Raw genomic sequence first — 13,415 nt, forward strand, 5'->3', positions numbered from 1 at the left:
TGCAGAGTAGGTCAAATGGAACCACCACCGAAGGTCACGTATTTGCCTCTGTTTGTATCGGCTCCTACTCTGATCTGTTGCTTGATTGTTTTTCTTCCTACAGATAAGTGTGAGCTAAAGGGCTCCCTCTCCGGTAGTAATGCAGGAATTACAAGCATCGAGTTTGACAGTGCTGTAAGTATTTTTACTTTTATATTTTATCCCCTTTGCCTGGGGAAAAAATAATTTTCAGTAGTTTTGTGCTCTTTCACCAATATCCATGCTCATACTTCTAAATGCATCACTAAATAAATGAGGTAAAGTACCTGCAGGAGCAAGTGACAAATGCATAAAATAGCTGTTTGAGTCCTATAGTTTTTGTAGTGCTAATCAATATCCCACTATTCAGATTTTGACATGGGGAATTTTTAAACTAGATTAGACTTTTCCCAAAACATGAAGTTGCACTGCTGTTTTATGAATGCCATGACATCTGATAATTGTATCTTTTTTGGTTCTACAACATTTATACAGCTTAGTGGTCAGGGTTACATCCATAAGTTATGCTGAAGTTGCTGAATGCTGAAAGGCCTCATTGTCTAAAGAATTGTACTTCCACAACCTTTCAGCCCTCTACCGTCTCTTGCTTCAACCTCAACAGTGCTATGGTTTTGCTGTATGCCTTTGTGAACTGTAAGGCTTAACTACATGTGCATCTGCCATTACCTGATTAGATTTAGTTAATTTTCATTTACATCTATTCAGAACTGAATGGATGGCAGTGAAATTGGTAGGAACTGAGCTAATTTCACTCCTTAGAGCAGTCCAGTTGGGCACAACAGCAGATGCTGGAGCTATGGGTTAGATAGGCCTGGCCCAGAAAGAAGCTGGGTGAAGTTTAAATTGTTGGAGAATCCTAACATCATAGTACCAGTTAAAAGACGTGATTATGGAGAGCGGTGCTGAGACGCAAAAAATGTCTGTCCCTTCCAGCATCATGATTACCATCTTTTCACTTAGGTTAAGTTGCCTTTGGGAATTGGTGGGCTTGTCTCAAGTAAAAAGTGACATCATTATTGAAAGTCTTCAGAGGCCATGACCTCAGCTGTACTCTGCTGCTGTTTTCTTCTTCAAGTGCTTTCTTGGTAGTATGGCTCTAAAGTGAACCCTGTTATATGTTTCTAATTACTTTAGTCATCAGACTTAGGGGAGTAATTGACAGCGGCTTAAAATTGTATAAAATATCATTATTCCTTAAGCTGATCCCTGTAAGATCTAAAATGCTGACCAGCACTTTACTGTTCAGAATGGAGATGTCTGGGTTGTGTGTATAAAAACTCATAGAAGTCTTGTTCTTTTTTAAATGAGACCATTTGGAAATATTGGCTACATGTAGATGGTTTCCTTCCCTCCCCCCCTCCCCCCCCCGAGAAATTTCCCTAAATCACTTTTGTCTTCACAGGGCTCTTACCTTTTAGCAGCTTCAAATGACTTTGCCAGCAGAATCTGGACAGTTGATGACTATCGGTTACGGGTAAGTCTCCTGTAGGAGTCTAGCACAATGGCTTGCTTCTGCCCATATTCTTTGTCTGTATGTTTACTATGGACACCAGGAAATTGCAGATTCCATAGTTACAGGATCTAGCTACAGTTTGTATTCTTGCACAATTCTAATTGACATTTTAACCCTTTTTAACTATAAGGAGCTTTCACAGCATAACCTACTGTGTAGCTTTGGTCTCTACATGCACACTTTAAGAAAACTCACCTAGCAAGTAGTGATGAAACATATGAGCGTTCCTTCCTCTTCTGCATGTATGCCATTACAAAGTATACCTTGTGTGAAGCATTTTGATGTTACATATTTCAGTCTAAGGAAACAAACGTTCGTAATATGGCTTGGGAAGGCAGATAAAAGAAAGTCAGATGCTGCAGCCCTGGCCCCTGTGTGGCTGCGCCCCTCTCAGGCAGCCATTCCTGCCACCCCGCACCACCGTCACCAACCACTGCCCTGTGCCGCCGCCGCATGCTGCTTTGCCACAGCCATCACATGGATGGCTCCATGGGCTGCTGATGGGCCTCCTACAGCCTGTCAGCAGTCCACGGAGCCATGTGTGTGACTGGCCATGGGAAAGTGGGGTGGGGTGGCGGCAGCAGCGCGGGGTGGTGGGTAGTGGCAGCCCCCTTTTGCCTTCCCTGCACCCCCACTCTGCATCTTGGCTGCCGCTACCAGAAGAGGTACACTTGTTAAAAAAAAAAAGGTTGAAAAACCCCGTTCTAGGTTAACATAAAACAAAGGCCACTTCCCTGTAACCCGATCTTTCTCTGCTCAGCAAACTTGTGTCTGTTTCCAGGCCTGCAGAGTTGTTTAGCAAAATCCAGGTCTCTGCAGGAGCCCTGTGCCCTGCAGCCAGGAGCTCCTTACTTCATGGTTGCTGGGGAGAGAGACTCCCTGACCAGTGCAGACTCTGGGCTTGTATAGCTCAAGCCTGTTCCCTCTTATGGTAAGAGGAGTCCCTCAGCTCCCCTTTGCCACCTGCAAGCAGCCTCAGGGGCTGCTTGCTCTCTTAAAGGAGCAGATGCATCTCAATGCCCTGCTACAGAAGCCAATATCACAAAATGCCTCTTGAGATTTTTCTGGACCATCTTGGCTACAGCAACACTCCAACCCTACTAAGCTCTAATAGAAGCTCTTTGTGACCCAACCCCTTTTCTCAGACATTAGATTGAGTTATGGAACTGTTTCTCAGTACGTGGACAGCTTGGTACAGTTTCAAAAGGGCAGCAGTTCTAATTGTTGTGTGAACAACCTGAGAATGATTCAAATATATCAAAACCAGCTCTGGCTTTAAATTTAGATGAAGAAGTGTTAAATTTGGAAGAGTTTTGCTATGTGTGAATTGTTCTCAACTCATTCAGTCACTTTACCAGCTGCTGGCCTTTTGTTTCCTTTTTGAAAAGCTTCCAAATGTTCATGTGAATGCACCCTGAGAGTGTCCATGTTAAATTGCTGAGTGGCAAGACCCCACAGAGCCAGAAGGAAAGAGAGCAAGAATAGCCAAGACTGCTTACTTAAACCATCTAAATCTCCTCTTTCCTAGCACACCCTGACAGGTCACAGTGGTAAAGTCATGTCTGCCAAGTTTTTGTTGGACAATGCGCGTATTGTTTCTGGGAGTCATGACCGGACCCTCAAGCTTTGGGACCTGCGCAGCAAAGTTTGTAAGTCCATCCCAGCACTGTATGCTTTTGTGTTCTGTCCACCTTCAGTTCCCCATAATGTATGTAAATGGAAGTGTTAATCTTAAAGGAGTTGTGCTATTCTTTGGATACATTGACACCACAATGGCAGCAAGTTCAGTTATGCCACTGGGGACTTAACCCTTGCTTTTCAGTGTGCATCTATTCCAAAATGAGGTAGTGAGGGCACCTTGGAGGCATCCAAAACTGCTACATTGAGCACACTAGAATGCAATATCTTGAGTGAAATGTGAAGGGTGCCCTTGCCACCTTATTGCCAAGGGCAATGCACAAGGACTAGGAATAGGTGTGCAGGGCGTATTTTCTTGGCAGCATAATAGTATTGTTTATCACCTCAATGCAAGCATGCTCATGGTATCCAAAGAGTAGGAAATTGTAGCATCTTCTACTATGATTCATATATTTGCATAAAGCAAATCAGGCCTAGCTACTTCCTGGTTTGGGGGAGTAAGAGAAAGAAGAAGACTGTGGTCTACATCTGGTTGATCAGACAGCTGCATTCTGTGGACCCTTTTGTCCTTCAGCCTGTAGGATAAGGTTCTTATTCTTTCCTAGAAACTTGGAGGCAAGTTGGATCTTTTAGCTGAGCTTAGGCCCCTCTTGGAAACCTTACTGGTATTTTTTGTGTCTTAAGTAAAGCAAATAACAAGGTTCAGTTCACTTGTAGCAGAAATGTTTTCCTTACGACAAGCTACTGAAGAATTTTTCTGTGGACTGGCTCTTGAGCATTCTTGATGTAGCAAGATTGTTGTCCAAGATTGCTTTTCTTCCCCTTAATTCTTAGCAGTGCAGAAGTTTCAGTTCAGCTGCAGGATTTAATCGGCATCTTTGATTCTTAGAGGATGATTTTTATTTCTCCTGTTAACTATTTGACTAGCCCAAAGTCTTACCAGTGACTTTCCCTTTTTAGGTATAAAAACAGTGTTTGCAGGATCTAGCTGCAATGATATAGTCTGCACTGAGCAGTGTGTAATGAGTGGACATTTTGACAAGAAAGTTCGCTTCTGGGACATAAGGTAAAACCACCCTTTCAAGCAGGGTGGAAGGGGTAAATGTGGGAAGAGTGTAAGAAATGTTAAAGAATTATTTGGAAGCCCATGAAACAATGTAATTGGAACCTGGATTGCAATCTCCTGTTCTTTCTGGACTGTTTGGAGTATTTGTTACAGGAATGTGAGGGTGCCAAGGGTGAATTACCTTTGTCACACATTACAGTTTCTGGTTATTCTAAGCTGTTAAGAGCAGGGTGTCTTTATGTAAACAGAAGCCTTGTTCTGGGAACGGAAATACCTTGTATTACTCAATTCCTGTCTTTTTTTACTAGTTTTCAGTTTCACTAACCATTTCTGTAGGAAATACGCTCTAGTCTTTGACTAGGCATATATTAGTTGTAATATGGGTGGGACCTTGGTCAGGAAATCTAGAAAGTATGAAGAACTCAAAGAATCCCTCTTTTTCCATGCCTTTACAAAGGGGAGAAGTGTAGGGATGTAGATTTTGATAAGTGACAGGATTTTCAGCCCCAAATAACTCGTGCTGTTCTTTGTCTTCAGGTCTGAAAGCATAGTACAGGAGTTGGAACTGCTTGGGAGGATCACTGCTTTAGACCTGAATCCAGAGAGAACAGAGCTCTTAACCTGTTCCCGAGACGATTTGCTGAAGATCTTTGATCTACGGGTTAATGCTGTCAAACAGACCTTCAGGTGAGCATGGTCCCCATCACCTCTAAAGCAGGTGACTCGGTAGCATAGTGTAGCTTTCCCTTGGCTCTGCGTCCACCTGTCTGATGAAGCATGCTAACCCCCATTATTTGTGCCTCAAAAAAATGGTGGCAGCCTAAGCAGGAGAGCACTTCTGGCCAATGCAAAGAACTGCTGAGGGATAGGTGCCTTGCACTGGTCAAGAAATAAATTTATACCACCGTGTGCAGTTATCTTCATTTTGTCCTTTTATAAAGAGTTGGCTTTATCAAGACTCATAGTAGAGGAAAGTAACGACTGTCTGGTTTTAATTTGCTTCAGTGCCCAGGGATTCAAATGCGGATCTGACTGGACCAGAGTTGTATTCAGGTGAGAGGCCAAATGGGGAAACTGAATGGAGTTTCGGATGGAAGGAAGCAGCAAATGCTGGTTTGCTTGACAGCCTCTGTGGTGTTGTTTGTGTAGGGGCGGTGGGTGGCGGAGTTATTGGGTTCTGGACCAGCTAATTAGCAATCAACGTATGCATGGTCACTAATTTGTTTCTTGATTGTTTTTGTTATATTACTAATTCTGAAATTATTTTTGCAAGTTCTACTATAGCCAGTACTGCTAACCATTAGAGCTCCACAGGCACACTTACAAATTTGCAGTCATTATGGCTAAATGGGTCTTCAAAGTTGGACGTTGAAAAACTTTAGCATCTGAAAAATTCAGGGAAGATGGTACAGGTAAAGTTCACTGCACACACAAATACATTAAAAGAACATTCAGGTTGCAAGATCAAGAAAATGTCAGAATTAATATTATCTATACAGCTTCAATTTTGACCCCTTGAAACATTAAAATAACTTGCCTGAGGTGGAAGGAGACTGCAGTCTTTTTCCTTTCTTTGTAGTCTGTCTCTTCCCATTTTTCTCATTTAGCCAGTTCTGGGATCTCTTGTCTGCTCTGGGGTCATGCCAGTTTGCGCACAGTACCCTTACTCCTGGAAGACCTCCTCTTCTCAGTTCTAGCACTAAAACCGCTTGGAACACTTACTCTTCCTTCTGCCACCCTGAATTGGAATGTGTGCGAATCTTCAGAACATCTTCACAGAATGTAGCTGTCAGATTCTAACAGACTCTGTTGAACGTGTGTGAACTACAGTTATTCAGAGGTTTATATCCTGGTCAGATTTAGGCAGCATTGCTCAGGAATGAGAAGAGGCATGTCCTTGACAGCAGGATGATCCTCCTGCCAAATTTTGTCCACCTCCCAAAACGTGTAGACATTGAAAGTTCTCAAGGAAACAGTTGTTAAGAATCATTTTAACATGTGAAACTTTTTCTTATATCACTCTCAAGAAGAAGAAAAGAGCAAAACCATTTTGCTACAATTTTTCACAAAAAAAAAAAAAAAAAAAAAGCTTGAGATATCCACTCCGCAATGGAAATTTCAGCCTGAGGGGCTAGTGTAGGAAAGTTCTAAGCAATTGAAAATAGTGTCTTCTAATGGGAAGTGTTGAGATGTTGAACATGTGAAATACTGCCTCCTCTTCTAATAAAGGTTAATATTTTTAAACAGTAGGACAAGGGGGATTCAATTTAAAACTGAAAGAGAGAGGCTAAGATTTAACCTTTAACTTTTTTTTTAATATTTAAAGCACGCGGCAGGGGAACTAGGACTGGCATGTGTATATAGATACGGCTTATCTTGTGCACTTCATGAAGTTTTACCCTCTTGGCTGTCCCCCCACCCTGTAGATGATGATAAACTTCTAGTGGTTTAGGCTGCCTCACATGTGTAAGCAATCTAGCACAAGGAAAAACTGTTCTTGAGGCCTTTAGTTGTTATGATAGACTTTCATTTAGCTGCCTAATGTTAGGAGTCAAGTAGAGCAAAAAGAAATGTTGTTCATTCCTAGAAGTCCAAGATCAGTCGTATTATCCCTGTTTTACAGATGGGGAAACAGAGGCCCAGAGTTTGACTGACTAATCCAAAATCTCCCTTTTATGTCTAGCAGATCTCTTATGAAATGCTGGGTGTGAAATCATTATCTGGTTTGAAAACCCATTGATTTTTTTTATTTTATCATTTTTTATTTTATTTATTTAATTTTTTTGCCAACTCTTTGCTAGCTGGTGTGAATAAGAGCTGTTTGTACCTCAGCCTTTGGTAGTGTGGTCTGTCCTGAAGTCATTAATGTCAGCATGGTTTGTTCGAGGAATAACAGTATGGAGAGAGATGGTGTGTAGCCAAAAGCTGCTGATTCTAATATTCTTTTTCTTTTCTTCACTCAATATATTTTAATAGCCCTGATGGCAGCTACGTGGCAGCTGGTTCAGCTGATGGGACCCTGTACATTTGGAATGTGCTCACTGGGAAGGTGGAGAGAGCTCTTGCAAAGCATCACAGGTGAGATGGGAAGGTGTCTGACTAATCTCATGCAGGTGTCTGGGGTGCTGCTGGAGCCAAGATGTTTAGGATGTAGACCTCTGGCTTTCTGTGGATAAGGGTGTGGGATTTTAATCTGTAGGTCCTCCTATTTATTCATGTTGATATCCCGTGTAATGGAATTAAGGCCAAGATATTGTTATTCCCTTGCTTGTTGGATTACATGTTTTTTCTGACTTAAAGATATCTGACTCCAGTGGAGTACATTAAATATAGTGCATACTAATTGAGCAAATAGTATCCCTTCCTGACTTCTAAAGATGCGAGTCTCATGAGTCAAGAATGAATTATTTTGTTGGAAATCAGTCCCCTTCTAAATGCTCTTGTGAAATTAGACTCTGTTCTAAATAGACACCGGACTTCCTTTCAGCTCCTCTATCAACGCAGTGGCATGGTCACCAGCCGGTGCTCATGTGGTCAGTGTGGACAAAGGAAACAAGGCTGTCGTGTGGTCTGAATTTTGACTGGAAGGAGAATGAAAGGCAGAGCGTCAGACGCCTCCCTATATGAGGGTACTCATCCATGGCTGGACAGAATGGAGACCCAAGTGCAGATCCATCTTTGGGTGTGCTATGAAGTTTGTGGGCTTTGCCTTCCAGAGGAGATCTCTGAGGCAATCAAGGAGGAAGAGCCAGAGTCAGTCTTTGAAGGCCTGTCACCCTGCTGTTGGCACTCAGACTTCTCAAGTGATTAGCTGATCTGGATGATAGTGCTACTAGTCATGCCTTTTTATATGTGGTACCTATGCACTGAATGGAGCCCAAGATACTAGACAGATTCCCTCACCAGACAGCAGTGCCAAATATCCTGTTATGCAAATGTATCTGCGACACTTCCAAGTCAGGAGTGTGCTGTAAAGAAGTTACTGTGTATTCTGACCTAATGCATGTCCTGTCTCCTGTGTTCTGTTCCTGTGGACTAGCTTAGGCCTGGGGTGTGGAAATCTGAAGCACGGACAGGGTGGGTCCTAGTCGATCTGTAAGATGATGGAACAGTTACAAACTAATTCCAGTTGTCTTAGTGCTCTGACAGCTCTGGCTCCTGAGTTATTGGCTCAGTGCAGAGCTCTTCCAGTTACGACAAGGTCACTGCAGCAGTTGCAGTCTGAACTCCCTGCATCAGCTTGAGCTTTATTTCGGGGAACTGTTCATTCTCAGGGCAGCTGCACCCTTTGTTAAAACTCTTTACAAGAGCTCCCCTAGCAGCAATACCAAAAACTTTGGGGACGATTTATTTGCATTCTTACCTAGTAGGTGGGAGAGATGTGCAACTTCTGCCATGCTGCTGTGATGAAGAATGTATTTATGCCTTGACTTCTGGTACCAGAACTTAATGCCCAGTCCCTTTTGCTGTCCAACCATCCTTCTGCACTGGAGGCTGTTGGTAGAGCGCAGGGGAGCTAAAGGCTTGAATCCCAAATGTAGAACTTTGGTGCTGGCAGTTCCAGGCCACTTGCCCCCCATCTCTGAGCACATGTGCAATATTTCTGTGTGCTGGAACCTAACAGCTGCTGTGGAGCAGGGTCTTTCCCTGTGTCCTCAGACATCCAAATTGGTAATGGGATTGAGGTGGGACTAACTGTGGCATAACTTTTATCCAGCCAAATTTTTCCATGTCAGATTGGCCTCAAGACAAGCCACCAACGTTATAACACCTTTTTATTTGCACTTTATTTTGCTTCCTTCCTGGGGCTCATTTTCTAAGGAAGTGTGTTTTTGAAGGATTTCAGGGTTAGGAGAGAGAGTGGTTGCTGTAACAGCGCGCTTGGTCTCTCTCTTCCTCCCTCCTCTCTTTTCTTCCTCCCCACCCGGGGTTCTTCATTCGGACAACTTCTGTAGAGGGGAGTTGGGAGTATACAGAGCAAATCTTTTATTTATTCAGCTGCTCATCGGAACTTGATTGTAAATAAACCTGTGTTCTGCTTTTAAAACCTACAGTATTTCTTATTAATTTGTGTTTATACTTGTCCTGGAAGAAAAGGGAAAATATTTTCAGATTTCCTCTACACTTCTACACTGGCAAAGTGTGTGTGTGTGTGTATGCATGCACAAGTGCACATGAGAGAGAAAGGGGTACTGATTAGTGGATTGTGGCCTGTACTTGACAGGTATGTGTCCAAGGGGTATTAGTCTTTATAGCCAAATCTATATGGTCTTTTATCAGAAATACTGTTTTGAGACTATAGCAAAAGAAGCGGCTTCCTCATTGTTTGTACTTTTTTTTTTTTTTTTTTACAGTGTGACCTATCTTTGAATCTTGAAAGGTTAATGTACATACTTTGATGTGAGGGAGAGATTACTGAATTCAGGAATATGGATTGTCCCTGTTCACCCAGGAATACAACACAGGAGATGGTCTGTTTCTCCCTTGCTGTTTTAACTGCTGTCTTGCCTCTCAGTTTCATAATACAGACCAAAAAATGGTGGTATAAAAACTGTGTTCCAGGGATGGGCAATTACTTCGGCCCATGGGCTACGTAGACAGTTTTTTGCTGAGCTGTCACAGGCCACGTCAGCACCACCACCCCCTCCCCCCCTTACTCCTCACACAACACCTCAACAAAACTCTATGCGGGCTGCAGGCCTGTGGGCAGTGGTGTTTGGGAGTGGGACAGGTGAGCAAAGCTGGGATCATGTGGCAGAGTCATGGGGGAGTAATAGCATGATGCAGAGCTGTGATCCACTGCCTGCACGGCCCTGCGATAGGCGTGGGTTCCACGGGTAGGGATGTGCAGGGAGCGGATTGCAGCTCTGCCCCGGCCCCACACAGTCACTGCTCCAAGAACCCAACCCCAGACGCAGCTTCCCATCAGTGTGGCCTTGTGCTCTGCCCCTATGGCTCCTAACTGGTCTGCGCTGAGACCCCAGGATCATGGGGTTATGACGGCTGAGGACCAGGTCTCGGGCAGAGCTGCAGTGCACTCCCAGCACCTCCCTGCTTGCAGAACTGGGGCTCTGCCCTAGTCCCATGCTGTCACTGCCCTGCGGTCCTGCAGTCTCTATTGAGACTGGGTAGGAGCCACATGGGCAGGGTGCATAGCCGGGCACATGGGGAGCTGCATCCAGGGCTGGGATCATGGGGTGATGACGGTATAGGGCCAGGGCAGAGCCCCAGTTCTGCAGACAGGGATGTGCTCGGAATGTTTCACGGCTCTTCCCCAGCCCTGTCTGCACTGTCACCACCCCAAAATCCCAGGGTCTCCTGCCTGCCCGCCTAGTCTCGCCTGCCCATCTAGCTCCTAGACACTGCTCCCTACCAGGCTGTGGCTCCATCCCAGCCACCCAGCTGTGCACCCTGCCTGGTGGTGGGGCAGATGGGCTAGGATGTCCAGGCAGTGGGGACTAGGGTTGACAGCTGCAGCAGCCAGAAAGAGCTGGCACTGGGGCTGCCAGGAAATGGAGTTGGGCCGCCACACCACCCCAGCCCCACTGCATGCCCAGGGGCAGCAGGACTGGCTGCACACACCACAGCCTGCGTTGCCCTCCGTGCCTGGGCAGGGCAGAACAGAGGGACCTGCTGTGGGCTGGAGCAAATCCCTCAGCAGGCAGGGTTTTGCCCATGCCTGTACACTAAACAGTAAGATAACCCTAGGGCCAACTTGGGAGTAATGAAACCTAACCATCTAAGTCCTCTTGCACCTGTATCTTGTAAAATTAATTGGGGCTCATTGTAGAGGTGATATCTTTTATTAGACCAACAAGATTTTTGCAAAAAAATTCTTTAATTGCAAGCTTTCAGGCACAAGTGCACTTCATCAGGCATTGGAGAAAAGATTGTAAAAGTTCTCCTGGCTAGAAATGGAAGTTCATATTTCAGAGGACTCAATAGGTGGAAAACTCCTCTGGGCAGGCAGTTCTTAGCTGGTAAGGAGTCTCTCAGCTCTCCTGTGTAAAATTAAGATATTTTCTTAGCCAATCTTCTCCTGTGTTGGTGAGAGATGAAAGCAAAGTCAGTTAATGGTTTTTGTTTTTCAAATAATGAGAGAGGATGACAGACAAACTGCAGTTCTACTGTCAGCTATGGGGACCAGTTGCTCTAAAATGTGAAGGAACCGCTTTGAGAAGGAATCACACTCTATCCACTCCCAGAAACTTTCTTCAGAGAAGTGTGTTATTACACTACCTCTGCAAAGGCCCCTGTCCTATGCCCAGCTGACCTCAAGAGGATTGCAGATAAACGGATCATTCTAAGTGATGAGTCGGTGAGATGAAATATTACCAGGGATTAACTCTGCCATAATAAGAACTGTGCAGGTTGTGATGGAGAGGATCAGGATGGCTTAAGATGTTGATAATTTTTTTCTACAACATAACAGTTTGGATTGAATGTTTTGATGCAGGAGACTTCTGTTTGTTGAATGCTCCTTAGCCAAATAACATTGAACATTCCAAAACAAGGGGTAAAAAGTAGGTCAATATTATAATTTTTAAGCATTGTTTATGCAACAAAGATAACCACCAGTTCCACTCATACACTTATCAAGTGTAACTAACGTCTGTCTAACTAGTTCAGGTTGTACCTCTTCCAAGATGGAGTGAACTTGATTAACTTTCTAACAACTGCAGTCTTGCAAGACATAAGCCAAAGAATTCTAGTTTGGTGACACTGGTAAGGGAATGAGGTCATGACCTGCTTTTTTCAAGGGTGCAGCTATTTCATGATTGACAGTACTTTCAAGTAATTTAGAATTAGGGAAACCAAACTTGCCACTTCAGGAAGATCCTTTGAAAAATTCTCTTATGACGGTGTTGAACAAAGGAATGGAGTCTGCTCTGCTTCCGTATAAAACATAACTTCAGATTGAAAAGGATCCACGTTCTTTTCATTTTGTCCTGAGAAGATGGCTGTAGCTTCTTGGAATTCTTTTGATCTTTTGGAATTTTGCTGTGCTTTTTTCTCTCTAGGAATTGGATAGGTCTGCATCTAGAAGGCTATAGGGCAGGGACGGACAATTATTTTGCGGGGAGGGCTGCTTACCCAGTTTTGGCAGGCTGTCAAGGGCTGCATGGGTAGCCCCGCCCCTTGACATGCCCTGCCCCCCGGTCACCATCTTGGGACCAATGTCTCAGGGTCAGCACCGGGGCACAGGCTGGCAGGGTTCTATGGGGCTGGGCTGGGCTGCACTAGCAGGGAGCTGGCCCGGCTCTATAGAGCCCCTGCCAGCTGGGATCCATCGGCACTGGCCCCAGCCCCAGGACACTGGTGCAGATCCCGTGCTCCTGCTGGCTCCTGTACCTGCTCACTCCCAGTGCCCCCCAGCCCTACGGTACAGGCAGCGCACAGCATCAACCCCCTGCTGACCGGCAGGGATGAAATGTGCTGAGCATGAGGAAAAGTGACCCCACCCCGTGGCCTGTGCTCCCTGCTGCTGGCGTTCGCAGCCCACGCGGGGCTGTCTGGAGCAGGCACAGGCAGCCCCACATGGGTTGCAAGCGGCTACAGTGTGGGGCCCCAGGCATGGGGCAAGCGAGAGGTCACTTTCCCTGTGCTCAGTACCAGCTTGTAACCCAGCCCCACTGCCAGCCTGGGCTCTGCGCGAGCTCCGTGCTCACCGGTTGGGGCTGCACACGGTGGCAGCAGGTGCGGCCCCCCCCACTTGCCACACCGGGCAGCGTTGGTTGCTGCTGCTGCCCACCCAGAGTTTGTGTGCTGGGCAGCCCAGAGGTGCTGTGCTGGGCTGCGTTTGCCGCCGCCAAGTGGGGGTTCTGTAGTTGCTGTTGCCATGCACAGCCCCAATGGGCAAGCCCGGAGCGGGTGCGGGGCCCAGGCTGGCGGTGGAGCCGGATTACAAGCTGGTGCTGAGCGCTGGGGGAAAGGAGGCCCCTCACCTGCCCTGTGCCTGGGCACTGCAGCTGCTCACGGCCCACCTGGGTCTGCCTGTGCCTGCTCCAGACAGCGCTGCATGGGCTGCGAGCAGCTGCAGCAGGGAGCGCCAGCCATGGGGTGGGATAGGGGCCGCTTTCCTCCACGCTGGGAAGGAGCCTGGGGAAAAGCTGAGCGTGGCGGGTGGAAAGTAGCCCCTTGCCTGCCCTGTGGCTAGTG

The 13,415-nt window shown here is 45.8% G+C and overlaps 2 protein-coding genes across 4 annotated transcripts in view; both read left to right on the forward strand.

Annotated features, from left to right (window-relative positions):
• Window positions 1–9,421, forward strand: part of ATG16L1 (autophagy related 16 like 1) — a 24,567-nt gene extending 15,146 nt beyond the window's left edge. Inside the window, exons 9-16 of one of the 2 annotated variants that reach the window (XM_025209451.1) lie at window positions 104–174; window positions 1,442–1,513; window positions 3,081–3,201; window positions 4,151–4,256; window positions 4,794–4,943; window positions 5,262–5,309; window positions 7,233–7,334; window positions 7,744–9,421. In XM_025209451.1, the coding sequence (XP_025065236.1) occupies window positions 104–174; window positions 1,442–1,513; window positions 3,081–3,201; window positions 4,151–4,256; window positions 4,794–4,943; window positions 5,262–5,309; window positions 7,233–7,334; window positions 7,744–7,837 (764 nt within the window). In that variant the 3' untranslated portion in view covers window positions 7,838–9,421. The remainder of the gene's footprint in view (window positions 1–103; window positions 175–1,441; window positions 1,514–3,080; window positions 3,202–4,150; window positions 4,257–4,793; window positions 4,944–5,261; window positions 5,310–7,232; window positions 7,335–7,743) is intronic. The other variant, XM_025209445.1, reaches the window with a different exon arrangement.
• Window positions 7,259–13,415, forward strand: part of SAG (S-antigen visual arrestin) — a 40,246-nt gene continuing 34,089 nt past the window's right edge. The window contains exon 1 of one of the 2 annotated variants that reach the window (XM_025209420.1): window positions 7,259–7,334. The gene's annotated coding sequence lies outside the window, so the exon portion shown is untranslated. Of the gene's footprint in view, window positions 7,335–9,652; window positions 9,728–13,415 lie in introns of those variants that run through there. The other variant, XM_025209425.1, reaches the window with a different exon arrangement.

The sequence above is a fragment of the Alligator sinensis genome, unplaced genomic scaffold, assembly GCF_000455745.1.
Source record: "Alligator sinensis unplaced genomic scaffold, ASM45574v1 scaffold237_1, whole genome shotgun sequence".
Classification (NCBI taxonomy): Eukaryota; Metazoa; Chordata; order Crocodylia; family Alligatoridae; genus Alligator; species Alligator sinensis.